Source organism: Barbatula barbatula (assembly GCF_947034865.1).
Source record: "Barbatula barbatula genome assembly, chromosome: 2".
In the NCBI taxonomy this organism is placed as follows: domain Eukaryota; kingdom Metazoa; phylum Chordata; class Actinopteri; order Cypriniformes; family Nemacheilidae; genus Barbatula; species Barbatula barbatula.
The window spans coordinates 1,667,175-1,686,702 of record NC_136767.1 but is presented as its reverse complement, the minus strand read 5'-3'; the positions used below and the strand labels follow the sequence as shown (position 1 = coordinate 1,686,702).

At 38.4% G+C, this 19,528-nt stretch overlaps 1 protein-coding gene across 3 annotated transcripts; it reads right to left on the bottom strand.

Moving 5' to 3' along the window:
* Positions 1-4,969: 4,969 nt before the first annotated feature.
* olfm1a (olfactomedin 1a) lies at positions 4,970-17,309 on the bottom strand (the record flags this gene model as incomplete). 3 transcript variants are annotated; one of them, XM_079480297.1, is made up of 6 exons in its annotated part: positions 4,970-5,644; positions 6,623-6,729; positions 10,765-10,984; positions 12,925-13,080; positions 13,215-13,364; positions 16,942-17,007. In XM_079480297.1, the coding sequence occupies 6 exons, from the start codon at positions 17,005-17,007 to the stop codon at positions 4,970-4,972; spliced, it is 1,374 nt and encodes a 457-aa protein (XP_079336423.1). The 3 variants fall into 3 exon arrangements, with proteins under 3 accessions (XP_079336423.1, XP_079336422.1, XP_079336421.1); XM_079480296.1 differs by lacking the exon at positions 16,942-17,007 and adding an exon at positions 14,591-14,965; XM_079480295.1 differs by lacking the exons at positions 4,970-5,644; positions 6,623-6,729; positions 10,765-10,984 and adding an exon at positions 11,143-11,463 and having other exon boundaries at positions 16,942-17,309.
* Positions 17,310-19,528: the final 2,219 nt, after the last annotated feature.

Below are 19,528 nucleotides of genomic sequence, written 5' to 3'. Positions count from 1 at the left end.
GACTAAGGTTTTTGGATATTCAGTGGTGTCTTTGTATATCTAGCCCCCCGTAGACAGTACAGGAGAGCGAATCAAGAAGGTAAAAATAGCAACAAGCAGATGCTCTGTTTTCTGAAAAGCCATTATCAATCGGCATGAGGTGTTGCTCCGGGCTGCTGCAGAGGTATGCACACCAACACTTTAGCACCCACGAATCCCAGGTGAGGTGAGACAGAGAGAGAGAGAGACAGGCAAGAACAGCAGAAGCAGCGAGCAAAGGAATATTGTGCTGAAACATCTGCTAAATAATGCATAAGACTTGGTGATGTTTTTGCAAAAGATAAACCATCAGCTCATGTTTTAATGTAGTTGCTATTCGTTGTACAGTAAACACACAGAAGGTGATTTAAGACCCCTATTTCAGTTCCCCAGACGATGATTAAATGGTGACATTTTTGTCTACTATTACATAAGTGTAATATAAATCTTGGGAGTCCAAAGAATGTGTCTGTGACGTTTCAGCTCAAAATACACCAACGATATTTTATTATACCGTGCCCTCACGTTTTGCACGTGTTGAGAAACACGCTCTTCTGATATTAAGTAGAATCTCTCTTGCCGGTGTGATATTTATTTATAGTGCAGTAAAATCACTTCAAATAATTTCAAATATATATAATATGCAACAGATTCATACCAAAGCACAAGGTTCAAGCATTCTGAATGTAGCTTACGTAAAAGCCATTCCATAAATATAACTGTGGGAGGGAAAACTAGGAGAGGAAGAAAGTCGATGCTGTAGCTTAAAAGATAAGTGCGCATTTAGGTCGTCCACAGGGACAGACAGAACCCCACTGGTCCCTTGTCTCGGATCCCGATGAGCAGCGCAACGCTCAGACATCCATCATTTGTTGTCCTAAAACCGGGCTTCAATTCTCAGACAATTGAGCTTTCTCCAAAGAACAGGCTGAATGAATTTACCGCAGTGTCTGAACGGAAAGCGTTTTTAAACAGTTCAATTCGGAACACACATGAAATTTGCCTTGAGTTCATGGTGATGATGAAGTTATGTAACATTGCTCTCTGTCATGAATAGAACATGTGATGGTGGCAGCTCTGCCGGTACAGTTGCGGTTCAACCATCTGTGGTCATAAATTACGTTTGAGTGAAGGGTCAAGTGCTGCACTCTGAAGGTCATAGCATCTAATATATTTAATTCACATTACGCCCATTTATTATTCATCTGGTAAACAAATGAATTAAAAAGACAAGCTCATGGAAAATTGTCTGTTAACCAGGGCTGGTCTAAGAGGTCAATAATAACACGAGACTGTTAGCGTTTCATTCATCTCACAGGAAGTTTGTTCCTCAAGCCAATTTCTTAAGCTGTAAGGTGATGTGACTCCTGAGCTATGATGTGAAAGCCGGGCTGCGTTCAGCCCCGACAAAACATTGCGAAACGTTTTTAAACGGAAACGGTGGTGCGGTTGGACACCCTGTTGTGATGACCCAAGAGCTGAGAAGTCCATTCTTTGTGTTCTTTTTGAAGAATTCTCGGAGCCTGATGAAATCGGTATACAAACGTGTTGAATACTGCAAAATACATCTCTTCGAATATCTTGAATTGTTGCGTATACCGAGCTGAGCGCACACATTTAAACGACTTCACTTGGACCCATTGTGCGAGCTGTCTCTTTAATACCGCATGGTTTATATACATGTTGCTGCTGATTGGGCTGAAATTCTTGACGCGCCCACCAAACAAGAGAAAACGTGTCTCAAACCCGTTTCAAAACGTCGTTCAATCCGGAAACCGTAGCAAAACGTTACGCACCGGTTTGATCTTGAACATGTCCCAGTATTCCTGAAAAAGTTATTCTTTATTTTGGCTTTATTTTTCCTGCAGAACACTAGTTTGATAGTTTGTATTCATATAGTGTACTGTGCATATTCATTTGGGATTTATTATTACACACACGTACATGCATACATTAAAAGATGTGGAATGTAAATAAATCTTAATATATCATTTAAATGTAGTTTAAACCAAAATATATACAGGGACATGCAAATATTGACTAAACATACTGTATACAGTACATACGTGTATAAATACAAATGCACAGCGCACAGACGTATATTAAACACAAACTTATTTTGGATGCGATTAATCGTTGAACAGCCCCATTTTAATCGAAACTATCCCTCTTTTTACACGTAAAAAACCACAGAGACAACGGTCAAAATAAATGTTCTTGTTCCACAGAAGATATGATATACCTATACCACCATATACAGTATCATATACAGATTGTAAATGACATGAGAATGAATTAATAAAGACAGATTTTTTATTTCTGGGTGATCTACAGTATGCCTAAAGAAAGTCATCCCAGCCGTTGCTAATATTTGCATTTAGTAGGAATTTATATGTTGTTGCTATGTATCATAGCATTTACTTTTGAATACCCATCAAAGCAGAAAAAGCTTTTTGTAACCAGATGGTGTGGTTACGCCATCAACCAGCAGGTGCTGAAGGGACCATGCTAGCGTTGACCACTCCGCGAGGTTCAGTATGGTATAACATTATCCGAGCATTTGCAGGGATGATGTCACAGTCTGTAGCAAAGCAATTCACTGTAATATTATTACATTGTTTTAAAGCCAATAAAACAGATCACTTATCTTCAGCATAGGGCATGTATGGCTGCAGGGACTCATTGGAGGGTTTAAGGGAAATAACATTAGCCGTTCTGCTGCTGTTTCGCTTTTCCAACCCAGGATGAACATTAGACATTAAAACATGCTGAAACTTCATCTCGCCTGATGCCCACCTTGAGATGAACAAAGAACCATAATCCATTAAGTCAAAGCACCCTCGGTCCTTGATGTCTTCAGCGAGCGGCGGTTGAACAGTGATGGTGGCTTGAATTTAACGTGAAAGGAGACACACCAGACAATTCAATTTGACAGTGACTTTAGACAAGAGCTGAGGGGTAATGAGTTTCTCTGTCTTGCCTGTCCCAGTGCTTCCACTGCTTCCAGATCAGCTGTTTCACAGCAGCCAAAGAGATGAGGTCATCACTTTCCACCCTCGTTGCCATGGAGAAAGAATATGGGCTGTTAATGATTTCCACTTTTAGACTGGTCTTATTTTTTCTTTGGACTATCCGGTCCCTTTTGACACCGCATCGGTTTGTGGCTTAACTGCATGTGATTATTCACAGAAATTGTTTCTCTACAGATGACAATTTTATGTATACATATACAAAACATACAGTATATCTTTATATATCGTCACTGTCCTTACGAAACCTTGCATGTCCAGATTCGCCATCTTTCAGGAAATGGAAAAATACACCTTTTAAATCATTTTTAATGATTACATACTGTGTTGTCAAAGCACCTTTGAAAGCGTTTTATTGGTAAGATATTCATACTGTATACATGTATACGTAGGTATGTGTGTATATATTAGGGATGTAACAATATTATCGATATCGTGTTATCGGAAAATTGAAATGGTCTGAATATTATCGTGGTCACATGACTGTATGAAACGATAGGTCTTCCTGGCCTAACATAGAGAATGTTCGAAAAAATTATAGATGTTACCTTTGGCAAGATCCGTCTGGTGCAATAATCTTATTTTGTCAAATTTTAAATAATCTCGTAATATAACTCATACCTATAAGCAACAGTTATGATTAGAGGATGAAGAAAAGAGGATGCTTATTTCACATTTCCAAGACAATAAATATCATGTCGCAGATGAATATATAAATGAATATTACTTAACTTTATGATTAATAAAATCATAAAGTTAAGTAATATTCATTTAATGTTCTTAACTGGTATCGGCAGATATCATTCTGAATAATCGGTATTGGTTGAGAAATGTAGGATTGGTGCGTCTCTAATTTATACACATATATATTATTATTTTACATACATAGAATTCATTTTTCACATGGTTACAACATGGTTTTGTTGAACAATATCGAGTTTCTTTTTCATATGTTCAGATGTGTAAAATAAAGACTGGCTTTATTGATATGAGTCACATTGCAAGTACAACACATATATATGCAAGCGTAACAGTTTTAGATGGCACCGTCTATTTCTTCTAAGACACACAAAGCCGTCTTAAAATACAGTCGAATATTACTACCTTGTAAATACATTTGTTTCACATTGTCATGTCATTTGACCCTTTTTTTGGTTGACATCCTATATATATATATATATATATATATATATATATATATATATACAGTGTATATATATGTGTCTATATATATACACATGTTCTTCCAGTTTCTTAAACATACAATCCATCCTACTATTTAAGTCAAAAACACAAATAAAAAAATAATAATAGATAACCCAAATACAAATGATATAGCAAAAAGTAAACATGGCAAGAAGAATAGCAAACCCATTACTAATCTAATCTCCTATTCACAAGATACCGCAATACAGCTCAAAACAATCATGTTAATCTCAGTGCTAAAAATCTCCATGCAAATCGTGATGAACGTCAGAATCTACATACAATCACAACAACGTACTGTGGTTATTTAACAGAGCGTCTCCAACAGTCAGTGCCTTCTGATCTTTAGTGGGTGTCGGTTGTTTTGATTGCTCTTGATACAAAGAACTAAATAACATATTTCTTGCATCGCACATTTTTACCCCCTATTACCAGGGTGTTTCGGATCATGTCCGTAGATAAAGCTGTACAAGAACTTTGTGATAAGAAAATCCCAGCACAGTCATCTAGCCTAAAAGATAGCTTAGACTAAGCATTCATAGTCTTAAAAAAAAGAAAAAAGAACTTGTGGCAGCTGTTCATTAACTATTACTTTTGATACATGATGATTTCTTCTTTTATTGAACAATCATTGGCTATACTCTATTTTTCAGTAATGAATTCCAGTGGTGCTACTGTATATCTCGTATGGACGGAGAATGTCACTGCGTGGACGCTTAGAGCTCCTCAGATCGAATGACGTGGAAAAGGGTGACGTTGTACAGCACCTGGTGCCCATTGTTCCATGCATACAGAGCTCTGTCCCTGGGGTTATAATCCAGCATGGAGATATGGGAATACTTGTTCTGCAAGGGTATGTCGATATATTCGTAAGTTGACGAGTTGGTATGGAAAGCGTAGTAGACTTTTGTCCCTCCTGAGTAGCCGTTGGTGACATAAAGAGTCCCGCAGATCATAAACGCCTCGCCAGCGCTCCTCTTTGGGTGGTTGGTGGTGTAGCTTTTGATGACCTGCAGGGTCGCTGGGTTAAGCTTGCTGATGACGATGTTCCCCGCGTTCTGATTGGTGGCATACACGGCCCAAAGCCCACTTTCGTCCACCATCAGATCGATGTCGGAGTGACCGCCCCATGAGTAGTGGTAGCGGTTGTTGTAGCCTGCGTAGTCCAGTTGACCCGATTTGCTGATGGTGGCCGTCTTGAAGTCGAATTTGATGATGGTGTTGCTTTGGAACTTATTGAAGTAGATTGAGCCGTTGTAGACCACCTGACCTGTGCCCGACCAGGGATGAGGGAGTCGATGTGAAGTGAAGTTGTCGGAATACATGAAATCGGCCATGGATTTGTATTCCCTGACGAAGCGGTTGTTGTGGTAACCGTCCATGTACCATACCTGGTGGTGGAAAGATATTTTCATATTTGTGTGTTATACAAACAAGGGTCGTAGGAACTATCTGAAAAGTGTGTTTGCTATGGCTGCAGTGTACTGACTGTCCCTTTTAGCCAGTATTAAGCTTTCTTTGTAAGTACTCATGCTCCATCATCATAACCATTACAATCCATTATATTGCATATGACAAGTAACGGCCACTTTTAATATGCAACGTAATGGATCTTAATGTTTATGCTGTGCACGGTCATTCCCTATGTTTTAGCTCTGTCTGATCCGGTTCAGCGTGTCTTCACCACCAAAACGTTTCAAAGTCGCACGCTAACTCTATAAGAGGCATCCCGCAAGGGCAACTCTCTGGCCCCTCATCAATCATTCAGAGTGCAGACAGATCTGCACGCCAGATGCTTTTCTGTTTTAGGGCTTTTCATCGATCCACTTCAAAGAGTTAAAAACTCCACAAAGCTGTCCTTTTTACAGCTGTTGCTTTAGTGTATGATAGGATCATAGATCAGTTGCAAAACAGTTTACGTACTACTGACATATGTTGATCAATGTTAAACAAATTGAAAATAGTCAATGAATCTTGGAAAAAGCCCTAATAAAGTCATTTGCACTGAATGTCAGAAATGTGTATCAGCATTTGTGTGGGCAAAATACTGACAGAGGAATTAACGGGCATCATTCAGCTTTACTGGGAATGACTTTGCTGCTACACTAATGAAATCTTGCAAGATTTACACCCATCATTTGCATCCGAATGTGTGGTGGTAATTTAATAAACCACACTGTTGGCCTGTTTTCAAGAAAATACACTGCGGGGATGGAGGGAGGGCTGATAAGATGAAGTGAAAGGCATTTTCGTGATTAAAGTCAAGGGCGGGTTGTGGGTAAAGCTATTTCTTCTACGAGAAACAATGCAGCTGCAATTTATTTTTTCAACACATCCAGGGAAATTCAGTTTGGATTCTATGAACTTACTCTTGTGTCCCCGTCAGGGGCGAGAGGATCGGTCATCCACGAGCCATACCTGGATCCAGACGTCTTGATGGTTATAGAATCACTTATTCCTGTCAGTTTTCCGCAAGCTGGTAAAAACAATAAATAAATTACTGGAAGGTTATCGTGATGAATAAATTGTTCAGCCAAAAATGAAAATTGTGCTTTCATTTACTCACCCTCAGATCATTCCAAACCTGTATCATTTTTAGTTGACATCTTACACAAATTAAAATAAAAATCTGTTGTTTTACATGTTTTCTATTATAAAAAAACTTCTAGTGTGGTATGTTAAGATGACATCAATTGGTGCTCAATGTCTTATGTGTCAGTCACGACTTGAAGAACTATGACAGATGTGAAAATAAAGCAATATGCCTTAAAAATATATAACGATATAATATAGCATTTGATTCACTTGAATAATGGTAGTTTTTGGTCATTATTTTTATTGTCATCTGTTCACCATCCTTACACCTTATATGAAGAAAACAAACTCTGTTTACTTTCTGTTCCACAAAAAGTAAAAGGATTGTGTTGTCATATATTTTTTTACTCGTATTGTTGAACTTTCATTTTCAGGTGAACTATTCCTCCTTTACTTTCTTCCGAGTGAGTGATGCAGCTTGACCGTTTTACTCTGATAAATGTGGCAGACGGTTTTCTGTCGTATTTCAGCTTGTGTTATGAACTTGGGAAAGAGTTTGCAGGCATCTGTGAAGCTCTCATACTCTCTGTTTTGACACAGTGTCAGACAGATTCAATGAAGCATTACTTGTGTGGATGTCTGCAGTGTTGTAAGAGTCCTGATTCACGAGGATACACATTTCTCTCTCATTTATAACCTTTTCTGCCAGTCGTTTTCTCTTTTCTTTCCACCTTTTAGAAACGTGAATGCTACAGCTCCTCTATCACACTCCTTTTCTCTCTCCTGCTGTGCTCTTCTGGCAGTCCTCTGGGCCATAGCAACTGCCTTTTTTAAACAAAACGTCCATTTATAGCTGCTCCTCTGTTGCATGTGATATCTTTCCAATATTCTGTTCCTGACAGTGAAACGTGATCATTATTGTGCTAGTTTATATAAAGCCTCGGCAGAGCCAGTTCTGGTGAATGTATTGATTTTTACTGACCTAGCTATTTTATATCTTATGCTTATTTTTAGTTTCAAAGCATTGATCAGTAAATCATATTGGCTCCTTGACTTTTAATATATGCATACATATTTGACATTTAAGGCTGCATACAGATTGCATTTTAAAGGTACTGTGTGTCATTGTTTGGAGAATATATTATCAGAAATGCAATATAATATACATAACTATGTGTTCAGAGATGTATAAAGACATTAAATAATAAAGCGTTATGTTTATATTACCTTAGAATGAGCTATTTCTGTCTACATATACACATGGAATTCTCCATGTTGTTTCTACATTAGCCCTAAACAGGACAAACTGCTCTACTGTTTGTCCTGTGTCGGGGTGGAGTGAGCCATTGGTTGCAATTCACAATCTCACCACTAGATGCGGCACATTTTCATACACTATAAGCATTTGATTGATTTTATCCAGCGATTTACAATGCATACAAAAAATGTCATCATGTTGGAATTGATCCCGTAAACTTTGAGCTGGCAGCGCGACGTTAACCAATTTAGTTACTGGAAACTTTATAGTAAATAATATGTGTACTATGTAGATTTCATCCTAGTCCTTGAATACAGGGCACTACTAAACTTTATGATTACTCATAATCTGCTAATACTGGCCTGTGTATTTCTATAATCCCGCTGGGATTGAATTGGTTGTTATTTATTCACCCAATTCTCTTTCCCAGATGTTGCTGCACACGTAAATTATATTCAAAGATATTTTATTACACACAATGTTCAGCGCAGTCTCTGCACAGTTGTTCAATCTTTAAAACACCCGATGGCCAAACATTAGTTCAATAATATGTGAAAGGCTGTTATATTGGGAATTGGGAAAGTATTCTTTTACTGTAGGTCTGAATAACATTGAACTAATATTTTTGCATTCATTACTAAAAGACTAATACTCCACGTTGTCTGTCACTCAATATAAGTTTATGTATTTATACTGTATATACTGTAACCCTGTTTATAATATTTTTATGACACTGCTAAACCCGCTCGAAGTACCCAAAAATAAATCAAGCACATTCAACAAACGTCTAGTTCAGGTTTTCTCTGAAGCCAAACTTATTATCATAGCTCACCTTATTTATATTGGTGATTTCTTGTCTGGCAAATTATCAATGGGACTGTTCTCTCGTCCTGAGGTTTAACTCCCTGCATAATGCAGCATTATAAATTCATGCAGTCAGGAGATTACTGTAATGGGAGCAATAATCTTTCAATGAAATCCCATGATCATATTTAGATGGCCCTCTTTATCACTGCTGGTAGCTTTTGGCTCTAGGCAAAATGTTAAGAGCGCAGCTTTTTCTTGGTATTTATTGTTAAGAGGTGAAGCCACGAGCCGTCCTCTTTTAATCAATCAAAGAAGAGCTGCATTTACATTATGCATGAGAACTGAATCTGTGTTTCGACTGAATCCAAAATAGACGTTCCAAAAAGAAGAGCAATTCTCTATTGTTACGAGTGCTGACCTATATTATGCCGTGAGTGTTTATTAAGATGGCTATGTACATTTCTCTTTCAAGTAAACCTTACCATGTTTATTAAGATGAGGTTTTGTCTGTCAGGTTGGATCAGATATCGTGACCTGTCATGCTAAATTTGATCATCTTGTTTAATTTACCCGTGAAGCCAGCATGAATCCATGCCATGTCTCAGGTGTACACAAAGTTTTTTCTTAGAGAAGATAGCACAGCAGGTTCTCATTAGTCACATTTGTGTCCAACGTCCAAATGAGGACCATTCCTCACATCAGAATAAGGCAACAGCTGAATCTCCTGCGTCTATCTGTGTCAAATTAGTCATTTTGAGATCAAATGTTTCAAAGGAGAAGAAAGTCTTGCATGTGAGTTTGTCTTGTGCTGTGAAGCTGTGTTCACTGTTTTGTCCAAATATGAAAAATCAAATTGGCTTACCCATGCCATCACATGACTTCTTGTCTTAAAGGAATAGTTCACCTTCAAAATGAAACTCTATCATTATTTACATCTCTTGTCGTCTCAAACCTGTATGACTTTCTTTCTTCTTTATAACACAAAATATATGAAAAAACATTTTGGTAACAGAAAACCGTTGTTCCCCATTGACTGGCATTGATTTGTGTCCATACAATAGAAGTCAATGGGGACCAAAGGTTTTTGGTTACCCACATTTTTCAAAATATCATCTTTCAAATCATACAGGTTTGAAATGACAACAGGGTGAGTAAATAACGGCAGAATTTTCATTTTTAAGGGAAACTATTCCTTTGTGTTGAAAACTGAAGCACATCTTCAAAAGAACATAGATCCTCTACTAAAGTGATCTAGTCCCATGACATTTATATCAAGTTATTTAGCAGATGCTTTAATCGAGAGCGACACGCTAGAACCAACAAGATTTACATTTATCGTTGCATTCCATATTTGAACTTACCTCGGTGATGATGAGGTATGTGAACATGGATGGATGACTTGTTGATCGCTAAAAGTCATCTACATCTGGAATAGCATGAGTGTAAGTAATTTATGAGGGGATTTTCATATTTGGGTGAACCACTCTCTTCGTAACTATTTTACAAGGTGGCTAATTCGCATAAATTCGTACGATCTTATTCGTACTTTTTAGTATGATTTGCTTTCGCGCCAATGAGGTTATGTTTAGGGGTGGGGTTATGGGAGGGGCTTCAGTATTGCATTTTCTAATAATTACATTCTTTTTTACTATTCACATTGTATGAATTCTTTGGAATTAATCAACTCGTAAAGTTATTAAAGGATGTTTTGTAACGTTTGCTTTGTTGTATTATCTATTCAAATCAAAACTAAAAATGCCACACGATCTTCATTATAAACGCCATCTACTTGCTTACGTGTTAAGTTTTGTGTTATGAAACGCAATGTGTCGTCTTGGACGAACCTCATTGCGAGCCTGCTTTGAAATGAAATGGAGAGGTTGTTTGTGTTTGTGCTCAAACTCATCCTACCTAATTTTTGCATGCATGCACGGAGCCTCTCCTCAAGATTTGACACCCTGCTGTGAAGCTCCTCGTAGTCAAAGGCTCCGATCTCCTCCTGCAGTTCACTTAGCACTGACGTCAGATTCTTCACCTCCTCTTTAAACTGCATTACCAATTTTGCATCGGCCTTGTATTCCTCCAACACTGGAATCATTGGCCTAAGCTCCTCCATTTTCGCTTTTATGGCCTGAAAGGTTAAAATAGGCTTGGTTCAGTAGGCATGCGTGCAACGATCGGTCCAAACACCTGTCTTGCCCTGCACCGCTAAAGTCTATCATGCTGAGTGTGCCTAGCAAATACATGTTGGATGCGTATCGTAAAATCAACTTCTCAGTACACCAGGCAAAAATTTGAAAAACTCTCTTTATTTTTCAACGTGTTAAGGGTTACATGCTTATACATACAACAACAGTTTCCCTTTTTTTCCAAATATGCATAACCAAAGTCATGGAAAGACATGGAGATGATAATCATAACATAAGAAAATCTATCCATGAAGGCCTGCAATAGTGGCATGCACAAAAAGACTGCAAACAGAATTCGAAGGTGCTTCGTATTTCATATAAACTAAATGTTGCAAATATTCAGTTGACCAGTTCAGGATTACAATGGGATTGAACTTGCTCTTCAGTCTCTGCGGCTTTGATTTAACTCATAAAGTTAGCCCTGCAAGCAAAGAAATGAAATTCGGTTGAATAGCTAACTCACTAGCCTTTCTAATACACACAGCAAACAAGCTACTGTATGCAACACATTTACCTTTAAAATGAATTAAATGGATGAAATAACAGACAAACGCATGCTTTAATTATTTGCAGATGTGCAAATAATCACAATGATATACAGTTGAAGGTGAACGTGTGAACTCTGTTGTTTAAATTAACTTAAATTAAATTGACAGCGCTAAACATTACTTGTTTATATTGCTTAGGGACCATCAATTGAAAAAAATCACAATCTCACGCCAATTCGTAACTATTTTACGATGTGAATCATTTGTATGAATTGTGCGATCTGCTTTCGCAGCAGTGACGTTAGATTTGGGAGAGGATTCATTTCTTTTTGTACACTGTGATCATTTTTGTAGCGTGTTGTTGCATTTACATTTTTAAATGTGTATCTACATTCTTTTTCAAATCACATACAATTGTTATTTAATTTTTTCGATTGTTTGCTCATCTGCAGTGTGAAGAAATTCTTACAAAAGCACCTCGCTGCATAGCGTATTGAGATCAGTTTGAAATAACCCTCATTTAAACCAAATACATGTCACTTAAATTCTTATATACAGTATGCAGAATATAATCATAGTTCACATGAAATGCCATATTTGTTCAATATATGCTCTACGTCTGCCTGAATGTCTAAACTGCACATGTGTATCACCTGATGGTGTGTAGGATGACCTTTACCACTTTTTGCATCCAAATATCAGATGCAGCCGCTAAAAGGGCAGACCCATTAAATCTGAAATGTTTTCTTAGCTGAACAACAGACGCCTCTAACATCTTCCGTAGAACAGGGACTCAATCCTTATCGAATTATTCCGTTTGAGAAGCGAAATGTTTAAACCCAGCACGCAAGGGCATGGCACCTGAGTTAAACAATTGCGGCAGACTAATCTAAATAAAAATCGATCCATTTCGAGAGCTCGGCACACGCTGTAAATCACACGTTGCATGTGATTGCGACGCACAGTCATTTAGCTTTAACAGCCTTGCTAGCGTGCAGAATGAATGGATGTGCTTAGCCAGCTATCAACAGCTAAAATGGAAAAGTACAGGTAGCTGTGATGTCGAAGTGAAGCATATTTTGTAATTTTGTTTATGTGGTGGCGAGGGGGAGGCCAGAAAATCGTTCAGAACTGATGTTTGAGTGAGCTTTCTTATCTTACAGGACTGTAAAATGTTGCAGGACTTTAAAAAAACGTAGCAATTTGCTCGATACTTGCTCACAGCTATTGATTAGGTAATGTAATGGTAAATAGCATTGAGAACAACAAAACAACAATTTTGCAGTATTGGGAAGTGACTGAAATAAGCAAGTCGTTTTTAAATGGAGAATAATAGATTTTTCAGATTTTTGACAATGAAATAACAGATATGCAAAGCGCAAATGTATCCATACCTTGTATTGCATGGCGATATTCTGCTTGTGGCTTTCCTCCACCTGTTTGAACTTTGTTTCCAGGCCCCTAAGCTGAACTTCCATTCTCTGCACATACTGAAGGTCTTTCTGGGTCCTCTGGTCCAGATTTTGGATTGACTGGGTCATGTTTTGGACCTGTGAGAGAGGAAAACAAAACATAAGATCTTGTCTGAGAACCTTGTTGAAAGGGACTGTGACAGAAACTCAGCGATGCGTTTATTCTTTTGTCGTGTCTTTGTGTGGGTATGTGTGTGTGTGTGTGTGAGTACTTTTTCCAGGAGCTGTCTCAGTTGTTTTGTCCTGGCGTCGCGCGAGCACATGGTCTGCTGAGGGGCCACGACAGTGCACACACACCTGCCCTCGCTGTCTTGCGCTGAACTGTACACCTGCCATGAGTCCTCGGGGTTAGCGGGCAGCACCTGGGCAGGGGGCAGAACAAAGAGAAGAAAGGTCAGCGACTGAAGACCAAAGAAAATATATTGTTCGAAGGAATTGTGACAATTGTCTTGTGAAGTGTATGCTTTTTGAGAAGGTTACCTCCCTTGACATTATACAGTATAGTCTTTTCTCTCAGTCTATTTGGAGCTGAGCCGTGTATTAGCGGTCATGTACGGCCATACCATTTTTATAGATTTTTATACTTGGTGCTTTGACGTGAAATGCTCTTTTATCAAAGGGGGTTTTGTGACCCAGTGGCTTTACATAAAAGAGCCACGTGGGAGAGTGAGGGCTTCCGTATGCCTAGCCCTAATCCTGAGTAATCTAATGAATAATCCATATTCATAACAAGTGATGGCCGAACGCGCTTTTTATTCAATCTGAAGAATGTGTTCGCAAATCTGGTGCCGCTATAATGCAGAATTCAGATTATAATCAAAATCTGACCTTTTTGTTTTGGACAGATCTTAAACTCAATATCAACCTAGTGAAAGCAAATTATAAAAATACAAAGGGATTGCAAAAAAGTAAAAGAAAAGAAAATTTTTGCTCCAAACAAATTCAACAGTCAATGATCTCCTACTGAGACACATTTTGCCCCTTTTCACTGAGGAGCTAAAGATTTTGTTTGTTGGACGTGATGCATAGTATTGAAAATCATTGAAAATGAATCACACTACCTGACGTTCCCACTTCTGGTTCTCCCTTTAGTTGTTCTTTAATATTAATATAATTCATAACTTTTTTGCCAAATTCCAGACACAGACAGGATTCAGGTTATGTGTTATAAGTTTGTATGTTCCCTGATGTTGAAGTCAATGTAACGTTAATGAAATATAGTTTTGTTTCCCTGCTGTGGAAGTATCTAAATAACACTAAATATGAGAAAACTGCGCATCATTGCACAACAGAAACATATACATTGATGTTTACTATGTATATATATTCCATGGTGTTACCTGTTTTGCATATTCTTGTGTCATGGGATTAACATGGTAATTCTAAAGACACCATGTTACCGGTGCGACACATTCAAAACCGTATTGCAATGGCAGAGCTACAAAATGACTGTACCACGGTAACATAAAAAATTGACACTTGAATCTACGGAAAGGTTGTTTATTAGTAATGTTTATAGTAACTTAATGTTTTTTCCATATCACACATAATATAGAAAACACAAAGGAGGAGAATAATTCAAACTCACGCCGGTGCTCCGGTCCGGCACACCCGGAGGTGCCACGCTTAATTTGGTGTTATTCAGACCCACTAGAGAGGGCAAAGTCTGCGACATCCAGTTGGTGATCATCGCCATCGTGCTGAGCACCACTCCAATTTTCAGTAAAGGCACCGACATCTCTGCTCTTTTTCGCAGTAACCTTCATTATAAACATCCCAGCCCACAACTGCGCTCGCCCGCCGCGCTCCTGGATGAGGTGATGCGCTTCCCATCAGCGCCCATCGCAAACGAGTTGATCGCGGGCATTTTTACGCGCACTATCCTATAATGAACTTTACATTACACAAGCTCGGTGGTTTATCGGAGGAGTGTAGCTCTGTCTTCTCTCTCCGCTCGAACAATGACGGTACATTCTGCACACCATCTCATCTCATTGGGTCCGTGCCCCTCCCACCAGTGCGCTGGTGAAATATTCATATAGATCGCAAACCTCCTCCGGGCGCTCGTAGCACGAACATGCAAAATCACTAAACTGTAGAAAAAGTTATTAAATAGCCTCGCAGAAGGGTTTCAGGTTAAAATAACCATTGGATGTCATCGCGTAATGCAAAACTATTTTGCACATCTGCTCTCATATAGAGGTTGATGTAATATTATCTGCCTCTCTTTGACTTTTTATAATATAAATATAGCCTATATTCTAAATATAATGTTGACTTTTTCAACGCGGCTGACGGTTATGGATCTCTGTAATATCATAGTAATTCTTGCTGCATAGTATGCAATGTATGGTACGCATATCATGTGTTGCCTTTGTTGCTTTATTGTTACATTTAAAAAACAATACAATTGTATCTAGTGCCAGATTAAAGCAATGAATCGTATATCTGCATCGTACACCGATGTTTTGTGGTTCTCTGTGCTGATTTTTGTGAGTCTTTTTAGATAAGGGCGCATTTTACTACGATGTGTGATCAATGGCCCTTGTCTAGTAGTCGTGATATATTTGGCCAATAGAGGGCAGTGCAGGTTGCGTTCTTTGACATTTGTCTCTCGCAGAGGTCTCATCAGTCTTGTTGGACAAAAACATTATATATAGGCCTACATATAATTATATGATTAAGAATACGTATATTAGGCCAATATATAATTTACATTTACCATGGCATTTCTTATAAAATGGTGAGGACACTCATAGTCAACTCACCTTTTAAAACTGTCCCTTTTCTGTTATTTACTTGCCATTTTTTGTTTGTTGAAATTTTGGCGACACTTATTCTCAGCTGAACTAATACACACATACATATTTCCCTGAATTACATTTTCTTACGTATAAATGCTGTATATATCATTTTAACCCTATATGCAACTAGTCTAATATGACCATAATTGTCTGAAATATTTTTTCAAGATACATGATATGGTGTTTTCAACTCAAATGGTTAGCCGGCACGTATTGAAATGTATCTTGAAACACATTGTTCACTGCTACAATATGAACATTTTAAGGATCTCATGTTTGTAGTTATTCTTCATTTGAATTGCAAGTCATGAACCAAGTCACTTGTGTTTCATTGGATTGATGAATTCCCAGGAAACATCCAGTAAATCACAACTGTTTAAAGAACTTAACATTCGAAGAACAGTTTGTTACTCGTGCATATAATAAGAATGTTACTAATCCTGTTAGTACTGCAACTTGTAATTTCTTGCACAACGCAAACCAGTTTTGTGCATAAAGTTATTTTCGCATTGTCAAGCCTTAAAATCTACAGTGAAATAAGTTTTAATAACCGGAGGCAAAACATTTTCTATAAGGATGTACAGAAGAGCACCAAGGAAAAAGTCACTCATCAAAATGCATTTACTATCTAGTGGTGTGAGGAGGACAAAGCCCAAAGCGCAGAAGAGAAAGCTTCAATGTTGAGTGAGGAGAAAGCAATTCATCTGCTGTTTTGCCATTGTGGAGTGTCAGAGACAACCAGTATGCGGATAATGAGAATATACTGCACAAGCCCATGTGTTCTAATACCCTCACAACGACATAAAACAGTTAGAGATCTCCCCACCAATCTGAATTTGTCTTCGAATATTAATCTGATAATTACTCTGAAACCATATACAGTTATAACCGTGCATCGTTTCAAAGCTTCACGTTAAAGTTGGTATTAAATGGTTAACCGTGCATGTGCCTAAAAAGGTTTAGATACGAGAAACCCCGCTGTGAATTTTCATCTGAACTCGGATCAGGCGAATTAGGATGCTCCATCCCAAAGATGAATCTTCCCATTTATGATAATACACGAATCCGTCTTATTTTGTGTTTATCGGGCTCACTAGCCCGTGATGTGCGCTGCAAATGGCGTTTGTAAACCTACTTGGGTGAGTTCAGTGCCCATCAGTACAAGGAGGGTAAGACTCAAGAGCTTGCTTGCAGGCTGCATCTTCTGCCTCCGATGCCACCTGGTCCAGAGATATCACATGCAGATCTGCTTCTCCTCGGCTGTCCGTCTCTCTATCGCGATACTCCGCTTAAAATAAGATGCGATGTGAAATTCAGCACCGAAATAATAGGAAAAACGAGAGCTGGTTTGCAGGACCGCCTTTTTGCATATTTATTGCATCCTCGTTCGCATGCTTGACGACCGCGGGTCCGATCGAGAATGTAGGGATGAGCGAGGAAAGCAATTATTAGGCTACTTCATCTCTACAGAAACTTGGCTGGGTAAGACACCAGAGAAGGTGTGGGCAGGAAATTCGAGATGCGGGGCCAAGCGATGGTGCTGAACCGGATGTGACACGCGGACTGGCGTGGGAAATTTAAACCGCGTGAACGACGCGGGAGTGCGTGTGTGATAATATATTATCGCTGTCGGACAGTTGCAGTCGGTCCGAGTGTGAAACAGCTCAGTTCACAGCAAAGGTGTGAGGGCTAAATTAAAAGATGACCAAAGGAGTCGGGTTGCCATGGAAACTGCGTCCTCCTTTAGAAGATGAGAAAAAGGCTCAGCTGAGCCGGGGTCACAAAATGTTGTTTTATTTTGCTGTAGTACGTTATAATATTTTGGATGGTAGTGCGTTGTGCGGAATGTAGCCTACATACTAATGTATGGTGTATTAAAAGAAGAGTTCACCTTTCAAATGAACATTTTTGATGTGGTAAATCATTTAGTATAGCCTTCTTCGTCAAAATGGTTTTTAGGATTTAATTCAGATTAAATACTAAAGTACAGTATATTTATTTTTATGTGAGCTATGCTTCATTGAACACAACGTAATGCATTTCCATGTATGCAAAGAAACATAAAACTAAAAAAATATTTTGAAACAAAACATTGCCTTGTTTTGACAGCTTAATGTTAGCAATATAAACTTAAATCGCATAGTCAAGGTTGAATAATTCTGTGTTTACTGGCAGTAATTGACTCAAGTAAAATAGCAATGGGGTAAATGTCATCACCACACCGTCTATAAAGAAGCACAACAGTCTCTCTGCTTTAAAGGTCGAGTGAACACCTGCTGTTGCAGAAGTACATGTGCAAACAAATTTAGTTTGAACTTTAAGACAAACTTTGATAGATTTATGATAATATTGAACAAATACATTTCCAGGCTAATTTATAAATGTTTTATCGCACGAAGCAACACCCACACTCTCAAAAGTCAATGTTCCGAAAAAGGTTCTGATCTCTGTCTGATTCTATAAGGAACTGGAACATCCACAGTGGATTTATTTTTTCAGACTATGAAAAAGTGAAAGAAATTGAATTGACTGAAAGGTTTTTTGCTCTTCTTCAAAAAATGGATCTCTTTAGCACTTTGATTGTTATATTTATCTTTGATTATAAATATTTAGGGCAGACAAACATAAAAAATATCGTGTTTAACACACACCACAGTGCATGTAACCACAACGGACTGAAATGTTCTTTTGGCTTAATGCACCTAAACAGCAAGCTCTGGCTTGTCCTGACCATGTCTGCATTTGTCAGACCTAGTGTGTTATTCGGGTAGACTCTTGTGTTCTAGCAGGACAACATCCATCACTCCCATGCTGCAAGAGGTTTTGTGGCATGATGATAATCCATCACCACCCCTTTGTCTTTCTAATATTCACCAACAGCTGCTCTCTTTCTCCGCTTCATACATTCTAATTTTCTCTGTTTTCAGTGCAGTCAGCAATGGGTGAAAAAAAGGTTTGAAGAAGAACAAGTGGAATATAGGACATGTGTCACACATCTCCCTTAGGGCTTTAGTTCTGCTCACTAATATCTCTGACGCAAAGTCCTGCCAACCGTTACCTGTCAGTATTCATGATCCAGAAGGAAAGTCAACCGCCATGAACCTGAGCTTATTATCGTAGGGGGGAGAACGGAGAAGTCAGAGAACATTGTTCTATTTGTGGAGCCGGCCATTAAAAAATATAAGATGGAATAAGTCTTGTTTTCATCTAATAATAGTAGGGCATGGCACCAAAATTACCCGATGAGACAAATGTGCTCTCTCATATTTAGGATATTACTGTGTTTTAGAGGCTGGAAAATGATTTATCCATTGCGAACACTTGCACCAGGTTTATAAACGAGTGCATAAATTGAACCTCACGCTTACACAAAATGAAGCCCTTTGGGAGATTCCAGACAAGCTTGGGGAGGTGTCCCACTTTTCAGTTCGTCTCGTTCGTTTTGATTTTCAGACCCGTTGAAATACACTATGCTTTTTCCTAATGCCTTTGCATCTGTCTTAAACGATGGCAAAATCCTCTGAGTTTTTCTTTCATAAAACAAAACCATATGTCTGTGCTTTCCGATGGGGAAAGCTGAATAAAGAGGGACCTGAAGCTGGACTTGTAGATTACTCATTGCGCCGTCAATTTCCTGCATCTTTTCATGCTTATCTTATAACATTCAGAGATAAGTGCAGGGTTACATAATCGAATTTTTTTTCTCTGTCGCTTGGTTACTT